The 20,710-nt window shown below is 39.4% G+C and overlaps 1 protein-coding gene across 12 annotated transcripts in view; it reads right to left on the bottom strand.

Moving 5' to 3' along the window:
• Nucleotides 1–11,466: 11,466 nt before the first annotated feature.
• The window catches only part of NTNG1 (netrin G1), a 331,515-nt gene continuing 322,271 nt past the window's right edge, over nucleotides 11,467–20,710 (bottom strand). For 4 of the 12 annotated variants that reach the window (XM_067041052.1, XM_067041028.1, XM_059078688.2 and 1 more), the window contains one exon: nucleotides 11,668–12,929. In XM_067041052.1, the coding sequence (XP_066897153.1) occupies nucleotides 12,697–12,929 (233 nt within the window). In that variant the 3' untranslated portion in view covers nucleotides 11,668–12,696. Of the gene's footprint in view, nucleotides 12,930–20,710 lie in introns of all 12 variants that reach the window. The other 8 variants (XM_067041013.1, XM_067041019.1, XM_067041035.1 and 5 more) reach the window with 3 other exon arrangements.

Raw genomic sequence — 20,710 nt, 5'->3', positions numbered from 1 at the left:
AAGCAGGTGTTGATAGAGATCTCACGGTACAGGGGTGGGTAAAGGAGAAAGTACCACCCTGTTTGGGAGGATCAGAGAAGAAATAAGGTCCCCAGTTCTTTGACGCTTCTCCCAACGAGAAGCAGAGTCTGTCCGCTCCTCTTGAATCTTGTGATTGTGTTGAGTGATAGTATGTGAAAAAAGTAATACTATATGTGTTCTGAAGCTGGGTCTTAAAAGGTCTCTGGCTTCCATGTTGTTTGCTGGAATACTGAGCCTCTATATAAGACACCTGACAGCCCTATGGCTGGTATGCCAGTGGGACCATGTGTAGGTAGTCTGGTTGATGATTCCAGCTGAGCTTGGCATTCAATCACCCTGAAAACATGCCAGATATTTCAGTGGATCTCCCAGTCCCAGCTGACAGTCTTCCAACCTTTGAGTCACTCCCAACTGAGACACCAGACATTGTGGAGGAGGGACAAACCATCCTTTCTGGTCTTGTTTTATCCCAATAAGTTTTTGGGTGGTTGGTACACAGCAAATAACTGGAATGGGACATGAAACAGGAGGCAGCTCCACTGGGTCTTAAGGGATGAGCTCACTAGATGGACACAATGGAGAGGCGCCCATCAGATGGAAGGGGCAACAAGTGCAAAGGTGCATGGGACATCTGAGTCTGGTGCCTTCAGGGAATTGCCATCACCATACTCAGCTGGAGCACAGGTTGGCAAGAAGATGAGGCTGCAGCAAACAAACAATAGGAAGTCTTATGTGCCTTGTAAAGATCTCATCCAGTTTGATTCCATTTGGGCTAATCTAAAACTGCCACTGTTCCACAAATCCTGATGATTTATCCATGCCGTGACAACTTCTTAGTGAAACTGTTAGGTAATACTTTAGATGTAATCGATTACACAGATAAAGAAGCTCCTTATTTCCTATGTCACCCCAGGCTTTGAATTTTGCTGTTTTAACATGTTAATCATGAGTATAACTGTCTTGCCCTTGAGTGTCCCTTATGTTGCCCCCCCCAAAAGGGTGCAGGTGTCTGCCTTTTGGAATGCTATCACTTCAAGGGGACAGAGAGGGTGGACTGGGCTTGTGGGTCTCCTAGAGGAAGAGCGAATTCTCTGTGCCCTCAGAGCACCTCCATCACATTTTTTCTGAATTTACCATCTCCTTTTACTTTTTACAGGGAACAAAAGCCCTTTTCCCTTCCTGGAAAGGAGCCTCCCCATTCTGTATTCTTGTTGAGGCAATTTTAGAAGTACCTTGCTCTGTGCTGAAGGATATTGTAGTGTGTTTCCATAACACATTTAAAGTCTCACTCCTTAAAACTGTCACGTCTGGAGAGCCCTAGATAAGTCAGCAAGGACACAGACGTGATCACTCTCTCCTGCCCCTGGTATTACAGGCAGCTATCAATTCCAGCTCATTTAGGCTGATCCAATCCCGGCATCAAAAGCCATTTCCATATTATTACACCAAACTGGAAATTACAGAGGCTGTGTATTCCTCTGTAAAGCCTCCAATTTAGGCTTATAACGTAGCACTAGGTTGTTAGCGACATGCATCGTTATTCTCAAGATACATTCTACCTGCAAAATTTTGCTCTCAAATCCTTTGGAAGATCTCGGCTGTGCCACTCAGACACGTGGTTAGGCAAGCTGCACTGTTAATGGGCTCTTAACATAGGCTTCAAAATTAATTTTTGATCATTGATTCCTTGCATTAATAGCCCCCTAAGCCCTTCCAGTGGGTAGAGAAACATCACAGAGCAAGGCCACAGAGTGAGTTAGAGGGCAAGCTGGGCTCAGAAGGAACTGGGCTTTAATTAAGTGTGATCTCACAGGGCCGCAGAGCTTCCACGTGGAAGCTACAACCATGAGCTGACAAGAAAAACGAGAATCTTATTATTTTTTTTCTTTTAGTCTGGATGGAGCTTGTTTCGGTCACATAATTCAATTTAGGAAGAACCAAATATTCAAGTTGAGGGACGATGCACGCAACCAGTTCAATTGTTTTGATTGCATTATTGAATCAAGAAAGTAAACAAAACAGTTTTGACCATTTACCTGGTCCAAAACATTTAACTGCTCCTTCCAGAAAATCTCTAAGGTCTTTGTCGACTGTAGGATTCTGTTATTTTATCATTTGTAGGTGAAATCTGTTGAATTTAGAGACCAGAATTTCTAATAGATAGCTTGAATTGCTAGAGTGAGAGAATCTAGTGAAATAAATGCCTTTGCCTTATTTTATGGCTAAACTGAAAGTATGTGGTTTCAAATCACATTTCCTGAATGTGAACCTCAGATAAGACAGTTTCATGTACATTATCTCATTTAATTCTCATCACAAGCCTGTGGGGTGAAAATCATGATACCCATTTTAATGTTAGGTCACTGAGTCTCAAGGAAGGGGAGTTAGGTTAAGCCCTGTGAGTTTCTCAGGAAATTGCCATCAGGTTTTTAATTAGCTTAAAGCAATGTTTCTCAAAGGTTGATGTCTTGACCAGCAGCATCAGCCTTACCTGGGAACTTGTTACAAATCAAACCTTTGGGCTTCACCTCAGAACCCCTGAGTCAGAACTCAGGAGTTAGCTCTAGCACACCGTTTTACTAAAGCCCTCCAGATGATTCTGGTGCTTGCTCAAGTGGAGAACGATTTGCTCAAGGGCAAAGTACGACAAAGAATGAGGAATACAGATGTTTCTATTTTAAGAAAAAGTAATGTATATCAAAATCTGAAATTAGAAAAGGTAAACTGGGATACATTGATGATATTATAAAGGACTGCTTGCTTTTTAAGAAGCATACACTACAGGTTTTAATTAGGAATACTCCCCTAAAGTATTTTAAATGATATTCAATCTGTAAATCTAATGTATACACATTTTCTCTTCAGAAATTCAGTTTATTTTATATTATTTAATATAGTAATTTACTTAAATTGCACTATTTAAATATAATGAGAGAGACACACACTCAAATTTGTATTAGACTCTGTTGCTTCAATCATCTAGATCAGCGCCAGGCACAGAATAGGTGCTCAATAAATATTTGTGAACGAATGTATGGAGCCCTGTTATAAGCACGATCCTGTGTGTGTGTGTGTGTGTGTGTGTGTGTGTGTGTGTGTGTGTGTGAGTGTGTGTGTCTATATGTGTAATGTTAGTATTAACAATGATAATCTATTAGGAGAGATAACAAGTAAATCAGTATAAATCACATGTAACAAGAGTTAAGTGGTGAGTCAGATCGTTAGGCATGAGTAGAAGTAGTAAGGATGATTGACAAGGCTTCTCGGAGAGGTGGAACTTGATTTGGGGTAGGATTTTTATGGGTGAAGAACGTTGAAAGGCATTCCAGATTTTTAAAAAGACCTAAGCATGTCAAGAAGATGATAATGCGCAGGGCGTTTTCAGACTTCATGGATTAGAGAGGTGTACTGAGGACAATATGAAGGTGGGGTTTGAGTTCAAGGCTATGGAGTGAGCAGTTTATCTCAAGAGGCTATGAATGGAGCGGTGAGATAACAAAAGTGTTATCTCATGAAAACCATCCTTTAAGCAGACAGAATTTAAATTAACGAGAGGGTCAACACTTGAATCCAACTACAAGGCAAATCTTGGGGATCTTGCGTGTTTGGTTCCAGACCATCGCAATAAAGCGAATATCGCAATAAAGTGTCACACATATTTTTTGGTTTCCCAGTCCATATAAAAGTTATGTTTATACTACACTGTAGTCTATTAAGTGTGCAATAGCATTATGTCTAAAAAAACAATGTACATACCTTAATTAAAAATATTTTATTGCTAAAAAATGCTAACCATCATCTGAGCCTTCTGTGAGTTGTAACTTTTCTGAAATAGTAACATCAAAGATCACTGATCACAGATCACCATAACACATATAATCATAATGAAAACATTTGAAATATTGCAAGAATTACCAACATTGGATACAGAGACGCAAAGTGAGCAAATGCTGTTGGAAAAACATCATTGATGGACTTGCTTGACTCAGGCAAACCTCCAGTTTGTAAAAAATTCACTATCTGCAAAGAGCAATAGAGTGAAGTGCTGTAAAATGAAGAATGCCTATATAGAAATCCTAACTCCGTGCACATTATGATGCTAGAACTGTTATGCACAAGTTTATGCACATATTGTCGACTCATATTTTGCCTTTGTCCTCTGAGTTGCTGTTGCTAAGTCACATTTTGCCATCTTTCATTCATTGTCTACATACAGAACTTAGAAACAATTAAGTGTGCAGAAAGAAAATGAGTCAGCAATATGCTCATAAACTGCACTAATAGAAACACAGTGCATTATTTAGAATAAAGATGGTAAAAATACTTAACACAGTTCCTGGCTCAAGGCTTTCATCAAAGATTAGCTGTGTGGTTGCTATTACTATGATTTTTTACTACCATTAGTATGCTCTTTGTTGATATTGTTACAAATGTAAGCTGCTTGTTAGGTCATATGTCACATTCAAAACTTTTAAAACCTTGCATTCATTGCCCTGGAGCACTTTTAGAGAAAGTTTTGGTGATACCTCTGGCTGAAAATTTCCAGAGAAATCTGGAAAGGTGGAACTAGAGCTTGAAAATATCATCATGATTATCACCATCACGGTCATCAACACTCTTAGACACTTCCTACACCTTACAATTTGCCAATAATTTCACGTTCATTCGCTCACTTAGATTTTCACATTAACTCTGGAGAGTGAATACTATTAGCCCTATTTTAGAGATGGGAAAATTAGGTGGTTGGAGCAGTGCTGTCCAATAAAAATATAATGTGAGCCGTTTATGTGATTAAAGTATCTCTGGTAGCCACGTTAGAAAGGAAAAAGGAACAGTTAAAATCAATTCTAATAATATATTTTATTTAACACAGTGTGTCCAAAATATTATCATTCCAACATGTAATCAATATGAAAATGATTAAAGAGATAATTCACATTCTTTTCTCATTTGTTTTGTACTCTTTGAAATCCAGTGAGTATCTTATATTCACAGGACATGTTAGTTTGGACTAACCACATTCAAGTGCTCAAAAGCCATAGGTGGCTAGTAGCTCCCGATTTGGATAGCACAGGTCTAGGGCACAGGGTGGGCATGTAAATCAGGGTCCCCAGACGGAACAGAGAGTCTAGTGCTCACAACTCAGGGAACCATACAGACAATTAGAAAGACCTTTGCTCCTGATCTGATGCTTGTAGCAAGCATCACCAGAAAAATGAAACAAACCAGCCAAAAGGAGAATAAGTTTGTGCCATTCAATCCGAGTGTGTTCCAATGTCACACATATTTTATGCTTTTTTAATGTACAAGCGTGTACGAGTTTGAGCCCTTTCTAGTAAAACGTGTGCAACAGAGCAGTCAGAGTGGCTGTGCTTCTCACAACCCTGAGAACAGCATCAGATCCCACATTCTTTCTGACCCTTTCAGAGTGTGCTCATATTTCAGGTGACGGAGACTGCCTAATGCGGAGGGAATTAAGTCTCAGTGGCAAAATCTTCGAATAGACAAGTCTCAAATCAGCCTAGCGATATCTGCCTTTGATCAGAGGTAGCCCTCACTTAATAGTACAGGTATGTGATTGTAAATGAAAATATGTTGTGTGCATTAAGGTGAGAATTTACATAGGAATATGTACATATTCAGTTTGAATGAAAAATGATATATATCCAATTGCCAGAATTTAGTTATCATGTAATCGGAACTGATAATGAGGTATGAGGCTTTTATTATCAACATATTGATGCAGATATTTATATTATTCAGATTCTCCCAAGAGCCTTATTTGGGACTCTTTATTGGAACCAATATTCTTCAAAGTTTAAAGGAGAGTTGACCCAAGGGACCCAGAGGAAGTGAGTGTCCATTATACTACATGCTGCCGTGAGAAATATAGCAGAGTTGCCGAGACATTTTCATCATGTGCTACTCACACTACACTCCTGACCTAGGTTATTTTCACTTTTACTTCATGTGGCTTCCAGAACAAACATGAACATGTTAAAATATATATCTACAAAAGACAATATAGATGCCCTTAGCAGCTCAGGAGAGATAAGGTCAGTAAGAGATGAAAGAAGAGCCAATTGCTGGAAAATACGTGTTTTCAAGTACCAACGTGTTATTTTCACTCATCCCCTTTCAACAGTATATTATTAAAAAAAAAAAAACTTCCATAGTTAGGGTAAATCTTAACCTGAGGTTTTAGTGCAGTCATCCTTATATTTTCAGGCCTTTTATAAATTAAAAAAAAAAAAAGAGAGAGTATAATAGACCCTCCGCCCAGAAAAAAAAATCATTTATACAGAAAATGTTACACCTAAATTAAAGCACTTCAGTGCTGGAATCCCTCCATTGTCTTTCCCAAGTCTAGTTGGAACTCTAGATGCAGAAGTCCCGCTTTTAAGTCACTCACTGTAACGTGTTGTGCTGGGTGTATTTGCAGAATGGAAACCATTGATCAGAATGCATTTAGTTTTGACTGCTTTCCCAATTATGAATTGTAATCACACAGGATGTAAACACAAGTTTAAGTGGTTGTAAAGCTGCTCAGATACTTGTCACACTATTAATTTAATAAACTAAATATTTAGCTGGAGTCTTCATAATTAGGCATCAACTAACTGAAGGATTCTTGCAAATGTCATCATTCTATATTTGGACCCTTTTTTTTTTTTTCTTTCCAAAGGGAGAGAAAAAGAGACGAAGAGTGATGCCACTAATCTCTTGCCTTTAGGTGTTTATCACACCATGAGAGCCAAAACGATTACTAAGGGCTTCATGGGGTAGGCACGACCGGTAAATAGCAAAATGCTATTTCCTTGGAGAATGTTTTCTTGCCACGTTTCACATGGGTAGAGGGAAAATCATACCTCTACAGGAGTGACCCCTCCTTCAGAGCAAAATACAAACAAACAAAGATGACATTATGTTCTTGCCTGTCTGGGGCAAAAAGAATCACCTATTCTTTTTTTTTTTTGCAGTATGCGGGCCTCTCACTGTGGTGGCCTCTCCCGTTGCGGAGCACAGGCTCCGGACGCCTAGGTTCAGCGGCCATGGCTCACGGGCCCAGCCGCTCCGCGGCACGAGCACGTGACCCCTGCATCGGCAGGCGGACTCTCAACCACTGCGCCACCAGGGAAGCCCACCTATTCTTAACAGGACTTCAGGTGTGTGATTTTCTGCCATTTTCTTTCTTTTATTAGGTTAGAATGACTTCCCCCGGTAAGAGCAAAGCTGTAATGTGGTACTCTCAGGGCAGGGTGGCTAGAGGATACACACCGTGGTACACTGTGTCTTTAACATAACGACACATTCTCGCCACACAGGAATTTTGGCGTCTATTCAGACAGATGTAGGAGGGGTAGTAATTATTTTTTTTCCCTCCAGTCAGGTTCTTTTTCCCATAGATTTCGTAGTTCACTAATTAAATAATAGTTAAAAGCGACACCTCTGAAAAAATGAGACTAGGTTAAGAAAATGATACTATTTTTACTTCCAATTCGCTGCAGTTTGCTCCAGCCAGCCTAGCTAAATCTTTAGTGTTAACATAATTAGGTCTTGCAGAATAATGGCCCATTTTACCAGCTATCATTTCAGGTTAATAAAAACATCACATAATTTTAAGTGTTACTACTCCATTTTAATTCAATCGTCAATTAAAAAGAGCTCTTGGGTGATGGGAAAGGCAGAGAGGGGATTCCAGCAATAGTTAAATGGTCAACTGTATTAATCTAAACAACACCCCCCAAAATCATTTAAGTCTTCTTGGTAGACATATTCCAGGACCTACTCTAAAAATGTATTAGGGGTATAATTTTTCTGCCATAATAGATCTCAAATAACTGCATTTTTCAATATTAATATAAAGTTTTCACAGATGTTATTTTTTCTTTTCTAAACTCAATAACATGATTTATACAAGGGATATGTCTGTTTCTTAGTTATTTGATTCTTCAGATGCAAAATGAAGATGATAATATGTGAGTCACACCTTACCAGGTGTTGTAAAGAATAAAAATTCTTCATGTTCCCAAGATTGTTGGTGAAACTTCAAAATATGATAACTGGCATTCTTAACTCTTTCTGACATCATATTATGTTTATGTGCAGTTTATGCTGAGAATTTATTGGCAACTGTTTTAGGTAACTAAAGGAAAAAACTACTTTTAGTGTAAAAAAAAGGGAAAACATAGTTAAAAGTAAAAAAATTCTTCCATATGGAAATGGTCAGAACTGTCAGAGTATTTATGCCAAGTGGACATTTGACATTTCTTGGAAAGAAAATTGAGTAGAATCTAGTCCTGATTTCCTGAGGCAAAGAAAGAAATCTTCAAACCACATATTTGGATCCACACTCTAGGGGTGCTCCTTAGCTGTGTTTTTCATTCCTATATGCCATTAAGGGTGCCCAATTAGATTTTCTAAAAAACAAAAAACATCTTAGAGTTTTACCTAGTTATTCAGATTGTCCTAAGATGCAGCTTAGTTGCTGTCACCATTGTCATCTTTATTGGTAAAGACTGGGAATCAAAATGGTGGGTAAGAAATTCTAGTTCAGAAGCTGAAGCTCTAAATTGCATCAGATTATAAACAGATAGAATTCAATGCATAACAAATATGTAGAACATGTAGTTCAAAGTTCCAACGTATTCTGTGTAACTCTCTGAGCAGATAAACTGTTAAATAAGTATTTTGTTTAGTATTTAATAACAGGTGAAGTGCAACAACCCATTTCCCATATAAGACAGAGCATCCCATCTCAGAATATGGGGTCCTTACGTCCCGATAATACTGGATTATTGATGGCGGAGAGTGAAGATGATGGGACAAAAGATCTGATTTCAGGGTTTCCTCCCAGCTGCCCCCAGTCCATCCAAGCGTTCTTATAGTCAGTAAGGCCACAGGTTGGAGAAAAAGTGAAGTGGAACATTAACTATAGGAATTGTTGAACTGTGACCGGTATGCCTTCTCCCAACCTGTACATGGGTAAGTGATTTGACCCATTTAATCATTTGACTCAAGGGCACCTCATGCAGTGTTCATCTCCAGGCAGACCCACCAGGCAGGGGCCAGGACAAAAGTACCAATGGAAGCCCATAGGCCACATGTCTAAATATTTAAAAGTTATACATCAAGCTAACATAGCGTCAAATAACACTATGTTCCATTCTGCTGCTTTAACACAAATACTTTCATAACAATCGAAAACCCAGGTATAGGTTTAGGATCTTTTAGACTGCTCAGAGTTCTGTACTGGACCCTGGCCCTGAGGCAGCCCTACTCTCTCTCCCACCCCTTAGCGCCTTCTTTTCCATCCCTGAGCTCTGGGTTTCACTGCAAGGAGCCTCTTCTCACTCGCGTGTGAATTCCCCAGTATATACTCCCAGGCCCAAGTCACTAATCTATCCATGCATATTCACCCTTTGCCGCCTCTTGCACTCAAGGATGTGCACTCATTATGCTGCCTGCCTTCAGGAGTTTGGACCCCCAGAAGAGGCGTATACACCCTAAATGTAGGTGGAGGACACCTGGGTAGGGAATTCTAGGTTCCTGGCTACTGAGACAAAATGGGAGGAGGGTCAGAATCGGCCCCACTAAGCAAGGGCTGCTCTTTTCTGGGATTAAAGTTCCCCCTCTACCCTGTGCACAGGCTCAGAAATGAATCAATCCCACATCATCACAGGGCAGTCTAATTACTTTCCTATAAATACCAACACTTTCTATATAGCTGAACCCTGGGACAAAGATTTCTTTGAAGTTTTATGTTCATCAGAGGTTTTGGTGGAAGAAATTGTATTTGTACTTTGTGGTAAAGTTGATAGATTAACCAATCCTAAGGGCTAATCCAAGTAGAGACAAAGCAAGAATTAGGACCTTAAATATGTGAACAACTTAGTGTCCACTTTTCACCCCAATCCTGTCCTTAGACATAATATTGTAGATGGAACCAGCTTTGCAAGAATGCTAGAAAACAGCAGACGAATAAAATCTACTGATTTGGGGTTTCACCAAAGTAATACACCCTTTAGAAGAATTTGAGAATCCAGATTAAAAAGAACATTTCATTTCCATTTGTTATATACCTAAAAGTGAATTTATTAAAAGCAGATCACATCACTTTAGGAAATTCAGAAAACTATATCTAAATACACTGAATGCAAGATATTCCTCATCAATTTAGTTTCTTATAGCTTCATAAAGATAAAATGCAGATGAATTGATTTAGATCAGGCCTTCATTAAATTTTAGAATTAGCTTTCGAATACCATGCATTGAAATGTGCAGTCTGATTCCTGAGCATGGTGACAAAGCCATGAGTGGGTAATGATAAAGTGCATCATTGCTGGAAATAACACAGTCTACCTTTGGTTTGTGCTAATAAACTATAAGACATCTCCAATTTTAATATTAGAAATCCACCTCATTATAAGTAATCTCAAACTGTATGTTATCGGCATTTTCATGTGTAGTCTTTGGTGAGCCTGAAATATAATTTGCTGTTTATGCTTCTAATGTAAATCTCCAGTTTCTGGTTGGCCACTCCAGCACTAAGCCAGAGCTCTAATTTATTTCTATCTTTTCTTATTTCTTACATCAAAAGAGACTATGGGTTTGAATAACAAACATTCAATCGACTTAGACGTGGGATGGCAGGCAGCACAGGCATTACCTGTTTACCTTTTATTGCCTTCTTTGAATTGTTTTTTCTGGGAACAAAACCAATAAGACATGCTGTTCCTTCATCTAGTTTTTACTGAGGATATTTATCAGAAGACTCCCCCCCTACCCCAATTTCAGCAAAGAGTGGCGGGAGGGTGAAGAATTCAGACTGGAAGTGGGCTTCTGACCTAACACCATCATAGGCTATTGCTCTACCAAGTCATGTAGGACTTCACTGCCCTTCAGACTCTGGCTTGGGCTGTTAATTGTTTTTGACGCCAGAAGATGCTGCTGCTAACACATTTGTAACCTGTAGGACAACAGTGTGCTGGGAATGGAATACACACTGTTTTAGTCACTTTGAAACTTTGCAGTGCTTCTCCCCTCCTCTCCCTGCCTTGCTGTTTTGCACAGTAATTGGCCTAATAAAAGGCAGAAACAAGAATTTATTACACCTTGGGCAGTACTTAAAACAAACTTAATTCTCAGGAACAGCAGTTATGTCTACTTGCTGCTGTATATTTTGATATTTCTATAAATACTTAGTCTGAATATATTTAAAGTCAAATTGCTAATCACTCAATTTTCCTGGTTCCCCAGGTTGCCTCTTATGATGCTCCATGTAAACACTGTAATTGGAAAGATACATAGATCAGCATCCCTAGAGTCACATGATCACATCAATCTGTGAAAATCGCATGACTTAAAAATAAAAGTCTCTTAGTACTCTGCCAACAGGCTTTGGCATAATCTTGGCAAATCACTTAGATTTTTTTTTTTTTTTTTGCCGTTATAATTTTTCCCAAGTGGAAATAGTCTCATATTTTGCAGAAGTTGTCCAAGCTAGTGAACACCAATCCACCTTTCTGGTTGCTAAATTCATCAGCTGAGTGTATTCAGTCCACATAGAAATCAGTAAAGCGAGTGTGGATCTGCTTGGTGGCTGCTCCTTTCATCTTAAGAAATCGCAATACAAATTCCTGAAATCGTTTATGCAGGAATTTTTATTCTTTAAATCTTCCAGTGTTAAAGCAACAAGAAAACACTTAGAATGTCCTTTGGTGGAATCTTATTACACTTGTTATATATGTAAACTGATATTCTTTGATGCCAGCAGGTTCGTTGTCCTTACAGAGAAATCTCTGCACAATGAAACAAAACAGAAGGAAAGAGGACAAAATAAAATGTCAGTCTTTGCTGATTCGAATTAGATACATTAACAGATTGTCTGGTAACACAAATTGGCAAGAATACAAAAAATCTACATATTACAGTATTTCAAGAAAAATAACTTCATTTGAATACAAAAGGATAGATACACTTTCTTTTTTTAACTACAGCCACTCTTGGACAGTGGATGTGTGCTCGCACTGGGTGGACCCAGTGCTGCTAAGATATACGGGGTACGACTGGCTTGAGCTTTTGAAGGGGGTTGTTACACATGTGCATTACTAACGTCAGACAAAGAAATCTTTCAACCAACAAGGGTTACGGAGCAACGTTCACCAAAGCACAGGTTGGAAGGGGTTCAGGGACTGAAGCAGGCCAATATGGCAGCTTGTAACACACTTCCTTAGACCCACAATGCACTGCCAGCAAAGGATGCTTCAGTTTGGTTGGTTCACACACGGGGCCGGGTGGTGCAGGGGGGCACACCACGTGCGAGTAGCAAATGTTTTTAGGTTGGTTGATTTGTTGTTGTTGTTTTTTGTCGTTCCTTTTGGGGGGCTGTCACAGCCTTTCCAATCGGCGATAAGCTCTGCAGCGGGCAATGTGATCTGCAGGGATAATATCAACAGCTGCCAACGCCTCTGGAGTCAGAAATTACCAGTCTTGACTCCGGTGTGCTGTCCACGGCTGTTATATATGGCTTAGTTCAGCTGGGCCTTCTTAGTTTGTACACTGTGTTTGAGTGGGGTAGGGGGTTCTGAGGGTGGGTTTCCTATGTTAGTAGCAAATGCTGGGGCTGTGTGTGCGTCCCCACGGCCGGACCCGTCTGGTGGCTGGATGCGCCGCCTAGATAACCAGGGGGCCGGCTGTCCCCAGCAGAGCGGCCAGCGGCAGCAGCAGCGCGTGGCAGCCGCGCGGGGGCGCGCCCTGGCCCGAGTCGGAGCCGCAGCTGCCCGCTTCCTCGCACCGCAGCTTCTCGCACAGGATGCCCGTGTACGCGGCGGGGCACAGGCAGCGCACGTTGTTGTGGCACGTCCCTCCGTTCTGGCAGTGCAGGAGCTCGTTGTCGCAGACATTCGCTGCAGAACGAGGGAGGGGGGCGCGGGGAGGAGAAGCAGAATCAATTTAAGTTCATCTGCTACATCATGTTTTCAGCTTAAAAAAAATCTCTATCGATCTTGTTCCTCCCCCTCCCCTCCGCAAACTAAGCATGTGACTCCAATTTCCAAACAAATGTAGTCTGCTGCCTTTGTTTTGATCATATTAATTCTTTTCATATAGATTTTTGCTGCAATCTTGGATATTATCATTGTCCATTTCAGGCTATCAAATACAAAGTAATGTGATACTCCTGGTTTGGCAGTATCTTCTCTTCATGGAACTGGGACCTGTTGTGACCTCCAGGGTGTTTCAAGGATAGTGCCTGATACAAGAATGCAGAACTTTGAGGCCAGATGAATGGAATTAAAATGCAAAGCAGTATTGCTAAAATGACCAAGAACCTCTAAGGGGTGGGCCATTCTCCCTGCAGGTGATTCCAGGGCTGCATGCAGGAAGGCAGGAGAAACCCACAAGCATGGGGCAGGGGGCAGGCAGCATGCTCCGGGTGAGGCAGCAGCCAGATCCGAAGAGAGAACGCTTTTCATGGGAGGAATGTGAGGAAGAGCAGTCCCATTTGCCCCTAACAGCCTATTAGGATATTTTTTGCCTTGTAAATATAGCAAGTAGAGTCCAAGGTTACCTTGATTTCCAGGAATAATAATAAATGCAATGGTGAAACCCTGATTATCAAAATTTCACTATGTCCATCAATTTATAGAATCAGTTGGAATAAATCAAGCAAGCAATTTCAGATACTAAAGTTCATTCACAGTCCCTGTCATGTAACTTGCATCTCTAATAATTTCTTACTCCTTCAAAAAACTAGTTCTCCTCATTAATTCCATGTCTCCTATTATTTTAGATAATCAAGGTTTCACTGATTTAGCAGAATGAAAAATAGAACACAGAGAAATTAAAACAACACCAAAGAGCAAAAGAGCCAAGAACACTTGCCAGCAACATATGCTGCTTAAGCACTTAATATATAGAACCACTCTGGGGGTGGGGGGCAGGGAGCAGAGCAGAAAAAGTAGCTTCTTATAAATTATAACATTCTTCATTTTTAAAAAATGTCATAGTCAAATTTCCCCAGGGATACCACATGAATTAAACACACACACACACACACACACACACACACACACACACACACACTTACTATTGCTATCAAGTGTAAAGTATTTAAAAAACCCTCATCTCCCAAGTAATAATTCAATAGAAAATATTGCGTTGCCCATTAATTACGTTCAATAGTATGTCACCTTCAAAAGAAGCTTCTTAAACACAAATATGCTAATGCTCTGTGTGCAAATGAGCTGAAAAAAGATGGTGGTGGATGCTCACAGAGTTAATAACAAAGTGCCCTAAACAGGGCCCTATTTTCCCACCTTCCACAACAATTCCTTGGCAACCTCTAATATAGTTGCATAATGGATTGGTATAATTTTCAAATGTACCCACACTTGCTATCTGTAAATGTTAGAAGTGACTATTAAGGCCTATAAATCCTTTAGGCTCAAAATATTGATATACAAGGTAATGTTCCAGGGGTTCTAATGATTATGTAAGCTACCTCTCATTGGGTGGCTTAGAAACCATGAATATTAGATCCAAATTATAGTATTTTATGAGTCATGGTTTAAAATGTCAAGATCTGTAGCTTTGAGGCAAAGTGTACAAGGGTAGAGTGGTTAAATTCATGGTCAAAACTGACAAAAAGCCTCTTTTTTTTGGTGGTTGTTAATTTGGAAAGCATACATAGGTTTTCAGGATTTTGTTTTGGTTATACTTTAGGAAATATCTGTTTACACTTTAGGAAATGTCTGTTACACTTTAGGAAATATCTGTTGGGGCAACATGGAATAAACAGATCCAAATAACTGTTTCCTTTTAAAGTTAAAGATTCTCAGCATTTCTTGTTCCAGGCAGCAGATCGCTGAATGGGATATTTCCTTTGGGCACTACACATAGGGAAATATTGTTTCCATCAATATCGATAATTGCTTGCCTTGAATAATTGAGAAGGAATCAATAGTTAATTAAATATCACTCCCCTTAAGAAAAAGAAAAAGCTATTTTTCTTCTTCTTGGACCTGAATGTAAATCAGTTGTTGAACAGAGGTTTCTTTTTTTCAAGAAGCTTGTGATTAAGTTAAAATTCAATACATTTCCTACATTTAAATAATCTACTACTTGATGTTGATGACTGTGAGAAATTTAATAAATATTCAAGGACCAGATGTAACCCAGGATTAATAATCACATCAGTTGGGATAATATGTTTTCTGTAAGAGATAAGCAGAAAAAAATGAAACCTGGAATATATTTAATTACTTTAGAATTCACTTTAAGACACACTACATTTGGTCTCTTGATTGTGCTATTCAACAAATACAGAACTTTACTATATGCACAGATCTCTCTGTTGGAATCATGTGCTAGAAGTACATCTAAACCTAACTACAAATCTTACCTGCTATTCATAAACTTATGCTCCATCTTCATGTCATTTTGAATCAAATTTGTGGTGCTTAATGAATAAACTAGGTGGTTAACAAATATCACTGAGCTCTTATTCAGCATATGAAACCTCGTACTGACCACCATGAAAAAAATAAAAGAAATAGAAAGCATGATCTCTGCTCTTAAAAGGTTCACATCTGGTTGGGAAGATAAAATATATACAAGAAATAATCTAATATTAATTTCATTAAAATGCTTTTATCATTTCCATCCAGCTCAGTCAACATCTGCCGTGTGCCAGGTGCCCTGCTAGACTGTATGGTTGTAACTCTGCCTGCCCTAAAGGAGCTCAAAGTTTTGCAGAAAACAAACAAATGAACATACACAGAAGTAATTATGATACAGTATTAAAAAAAAACTATAGAGGAAGTATTTGACAACTCCTAGGGGAACTCAGATGCTGGTATAAATAATTATTGGGGGGAAGACTAGAGAAGACTATAGAAAGGAGATTGTATTTGAACAATGACATGCATCAGGCAGATATTGGTAGAAAGAACATTATGGGTGGCGAAACTGTATCAGTAAAGGGAAGAAGACGTGAAAATACATTGTGCTGGTTATTAACCATTTGACTCTCAACTCTAAATCCACCTTTTCTTCTGTTGTTGAGGCTGAAACCCTGCAAGCTGTCTCCTAGTTTCTGCCAACAGGATGCACTAGAGGGAACAGAGAAGGTAGGAGGAAGGAAGCAGAAACTTCCCTTTTCCTGATTCATGGCTCTTCCTAAGAGTATTGCCCCAGCAATGGCCCTACATCCCCAAAGCAGCAGTTGGTTCTGGGGCTCAGCCTTTTCAGAACCAGTTTCAATCTCACCCTTAGAGGTTTCTACACCAACCTGGCAGCATTCCTTCTCTAGAGGTTTGAGTCCCAGCTCCAAGGGGCCCCTGCCTAGCATTTCAGAGGTAATAGCAGCAGCCAGGCATTACCCCTCCTAAGAGGTATGGGTCCCACATCTGTGGGGTCTCTCCTCCAAACTGTTAGTTTCTTTTTCTTTTTAATCATTAATCAGTGGTTATTTATTGATAAATCAGTTATAGATAGAAGTGAGAGGATTATCCATGAGGTCTTTTGTTGTTGTTGTTTTCTTTTTCTTTTTAAAATTTTATTTATTTATTATACAGCAGGTTTTTATTAGTTATCTATTTTGTACATATTAGTGTATATATGTCAATCCCAATCTCCCAATTCATCATACCACCCCTCCGCGGCACCCCCCCACCACTGCTTTCCCCCCTTGGTGTCCATATGCAAACTGTTAGTTTCTAATAAACTCATCCTCTTTCCTGTAATTCCTCAGCCCAAGAGAGATAACTGCTACCTACTGATACAATTACTATCTCTGTGTTATTTCAGTGTCCTCTTCTCATGTTTAAATTCTAAAGCACCTGTTTAACCATTCCCCTTAGTAAATTATCTCTCTCCGTTGAAACACATAGTGTGGGTTCAGTTTTCTCACTGGAGCCTGAGAGACACATGGAAAATGTTGGTGAATGATGAATGAGGAAGGAATGGCATGGCCTGGATCTGAAGGTTCTACGTAACATTCTACAGAGTTTAGATAATAGGCAATGGGAAGCTGTCAAAGACCTATGGGCAGGGTGGTGATTTAAAGGGGGAGAGAAGGTGAGGCTAGACCTGAGAAAGGACAGGCTGGAGGCAAGGTGACCAGATACTTCAATAGAATAGGCTTGGTCTGGGTTAGAGCAATGGGGAGAAGGAAGAAGGAACAGATTTGGAGACAGGTTATTTGAAGTAGGTAAGAGAGAGTCTGAGGTTCCTGTTTTTGGCATTTGGATGCATCATAATGCAATTTATTAAGAAAAGAAGATTGGAGGAAATGTTTGGTCAGAGAAGAAAATAAACTTTTTTGGGGACCTATTGACTTGGAAGGATCTGTAGGCTCTTCTGCAGGGGTCTTGTTATCAGTTGGAAAAACTAGTTAACAGTTCAGGAGGTAGTTCATCTTGGAGATACAGATTTGGAGCAGGGGTGATGGTGGTCATTGTTACATAAAGTGAAGAGAAAGGAATAGAAGACCTCATCCTGCTAGAATATAGACTAAGTAAAAAATGAAGACTGCAGCCAGAACCCTGAAGAATATCAGCATTTAAGCCATAGGCAGAGAAAGAAAGACCAGGAATAATGCTGAGAGAAAAAGATCTCAACAAAATGCAGTGATGAAATGAGGTTATAAAATTAATCACAGAAGTCTTCCTGCTGTGGTTGGCTGTATCTAGGAATAAACAAACGGGAAGAGTATGAGAGGAAGGGCATTTTGAGCTGGATAAAGGAAATATGCAAAATAAGCATTGCATGCTCTTGATAGAATCTGGCAGAAGGGATTTTAGAATAGAGAAAGGATTGGAGGAATTTGAGGAATTAACATTTAACAGAGGTCTTTGGTTGTCAGTCTAAAGTAGTAGTTTTCAACAGTGGATGAATTTTGTCTTCCAGGGGACATTTGACAATGTTTGGAGATGTGTTTCGTTGTCACACCTCAGGGGGAGGGCATGCTACTGGCATCTAGTGGGTAGAGATGCTACTAAATATCCTGCAATAAACAGGGCAGCCTCCTCCCCCCACCCCGCCTGCAAACAAAGAATTACTCCTCAATTAATGTTGGTGATAAAAGGGTGAAGGTCTGGATCAGGGTATCAGCCACAGCAAAGAAGATGGGCAGTTGTCCTTATGTATATTGGGGAAAGGAGAATGAAGATGCCTTGGTGACTTTAGATCAGAGAGAGTGAGTTTTCAGGTGCAGAACCATAGGAATTAAAGTGAATGTAGTACTCAAAGCTAAAATATAAGAGCAGATTATCTTCCTGGGGGAGTTAAATCAGAAGACTGGGATCTAAATGGTCTAAGACAGACCATTTAGTATTGCTTACAATTAAAGAGGAACCAAAATCACCCTTGTCATGTAATTCATCCTACCTTGCTCTGATAGAAATAGTAAAATCAAAGCTTGAGGAAACTTCAAAAACTATCTAGACAAGCTCGAGATGAGGAAACTGAAAACAAGGGTAGCTCTAGATCTAGCATCCAGGTCTCCCAATTTACAGATTACTGCTCTTCACATAGAAGAGAACAGTCAGGAGAAATGCAGTGAATGTGCTGCACAGTGTGAAATGCATTCTATGCTCCCCCAGACAACATAAGTAACTCCTCTGTAGATCCTCAGTAGACTTTCATTTGTATTGACCAACTGATCTGTTTTCATACCACACTGGGTGGAGGGCTTTGTTGATAGCATTAAATTTCACATCTTCTAGAGTTCCAACACATTCTGGCAGAGCTCCAAATACAAATCAGCTCATACATAAAATACCAAAAATATCAAGGTCTAGCTTGGGAATGGCAAATATGTTGCATATGCTCTGATTTCCTCTTCCTCTATGTAGAAAACATAGCTACTTAATCATGGCATTCTCTTGCACTAAACTTCAGAATTCCTTTCAACACAAGGTTTTATAATAAGAACATTTTGTATTCTATTACAAGCTAATCATTAAAGGGATGTCGCCTATAAGCTGAAGTTATACGTAATGGCCCATCTCTGGGAACCATGCCTTCCAGGTAATGAGCGTTAAACTAAAATACCTTTGTTTAGCTCACAGGAAACATCCTGATCAGGCCCACCTGTGAATGACTGCAGGGAGGAAGAAACTAACACATCCGTTCCAGAGGCTGACCAGAACCAGGAAATATTTGACTTTACTCCCTCCCCTTTTAGAATAAAAGAAGCCAGAACTCTAACACAGGCAATATGGTTCTTTGGGGCATGAGTCCACCATCTTTTCAGTTTGCTGGCTTTCTGAATAAATTTGCTATTCCTTGCCCCAACAGCTCCTCTCTCGATTTATTGGCCTGTTGTGTAGCAAGCAGTACGAGCTTGGACTTGGTAACAGTTTCAGGCATTTACCACCAGTTGACAGAACTGGCACGAGGATAAACACCCATTTACAAAATCCTGGCATTATCTCCATTTTATCTTGCATAGCATTGCAGGTTAAAAATCCAACTAGGGATTTCTACCCAATAAGCACTTTGCAGTTATCACTTCTTTATTTGGTGCCCTTCAGTGTGGATTTGCCTCAAACTGAAAATGCTGACCTTATTTTGTTAAGTATTTACATTGAGCATGTCCTGATTCTTTCTACATTGCTTTTGACAAATTAACAATGTGCTATCTCAATAAATAGTGAAGGTTCATTTTTAAATCTCTTACACAAAACTTGATCTAGTATTGGATACAAATTATTATTTGCTAGACACAATTCTTTTTATTATAATAAAATATAATCCTTAGATACAGAAAAAGCTAATACTACTTTGGTAATAGCTTGACTATATTCTAAAGGATCATTTTACTATTGATAGAAATAAATTCATTATGGTGTGTCCAATATCACACCATATATCCTATAATCCCATGATGTTTCAATATTAGGAATGCTTTCAAACCAAGATAATCTGTGGCCCTTGATAGATAAGGTTATAGTATTAATGTTAGACCCAAACAGAGTTATGTTGCAAAAAGATGAAGTGTGGAACCCTGATGGAAAGGCTGAAGTCAGCAAGGTGTTCTAATAGCTCTGATCATAGCTTCAGTAAGCAAGCCACCATAGAAGATAAATAAGCTCCCACAGATGCTACAAGTTTATAAAAACACTAGGAATTTTCACAGTGAAAGAATAGGGACAAACAGTATTTCTTCCTCCTTCTTTCACTTCTTTTTCTTTTTCTTCTAGCTTGGATAATGAGAGTCACGGGGATGTGGCTAAATCATTTGCTCCTTCAACTTGTTTTTAGTTAAGTTTCTTGATTGTCATTCATTTTTTCCTCTTCCTAAACTGCAAACTATTGTCAAAATGTGAATTATAAGACCTTGATTCCTTTTCCCTCTATTAGTCCTTTCTGGAAGGTATGGAAAAGCAGACCTAGAGAGGAAACCAAAATGTGCAAAGAGGGCACCAGCCAGGACTTAGTATAGCTACTTGTTCTATTCTTCTTTTCTTTTATGACCTGAAGGGTCACCTATTCCTGTTATAGTCATGATGACCCATTACATTACCACAGGGAAGCTTTCTTTCTTCTGTTTTGGTCTTGTTCAAAGCTATACATTTAGGTTTACCCTGTCAGTGAGCTGCTAGGCTTGAGCAATGCTGGGTCTGTATTTATAGACTTGAAAGTTTCTCTTTTTGGCTTTGTCTCCCGCACTTCAAGGAATCGA

The sequence above is a fragment of the Kogia breviceps genome, chromosome 1, assembly GCF_026419965.1.
Source record: "Kogia breviceps isolate mKogBre1 chromosome 1, mKogBre1 haplotype 1, whole genome shotgun sequence".
Taxonomy (NCBI): Eukaryota; Metazoa; Chordata; class Mammalia; order Artiodactyla; family Physeteridae; genus Kogia; species Kogia breviceps.
The sequence above is the reverse complement of the archived record's forward strand: the minus strand, read 5'-3'. Positions and strand labels throughout refer to the sequence as shown.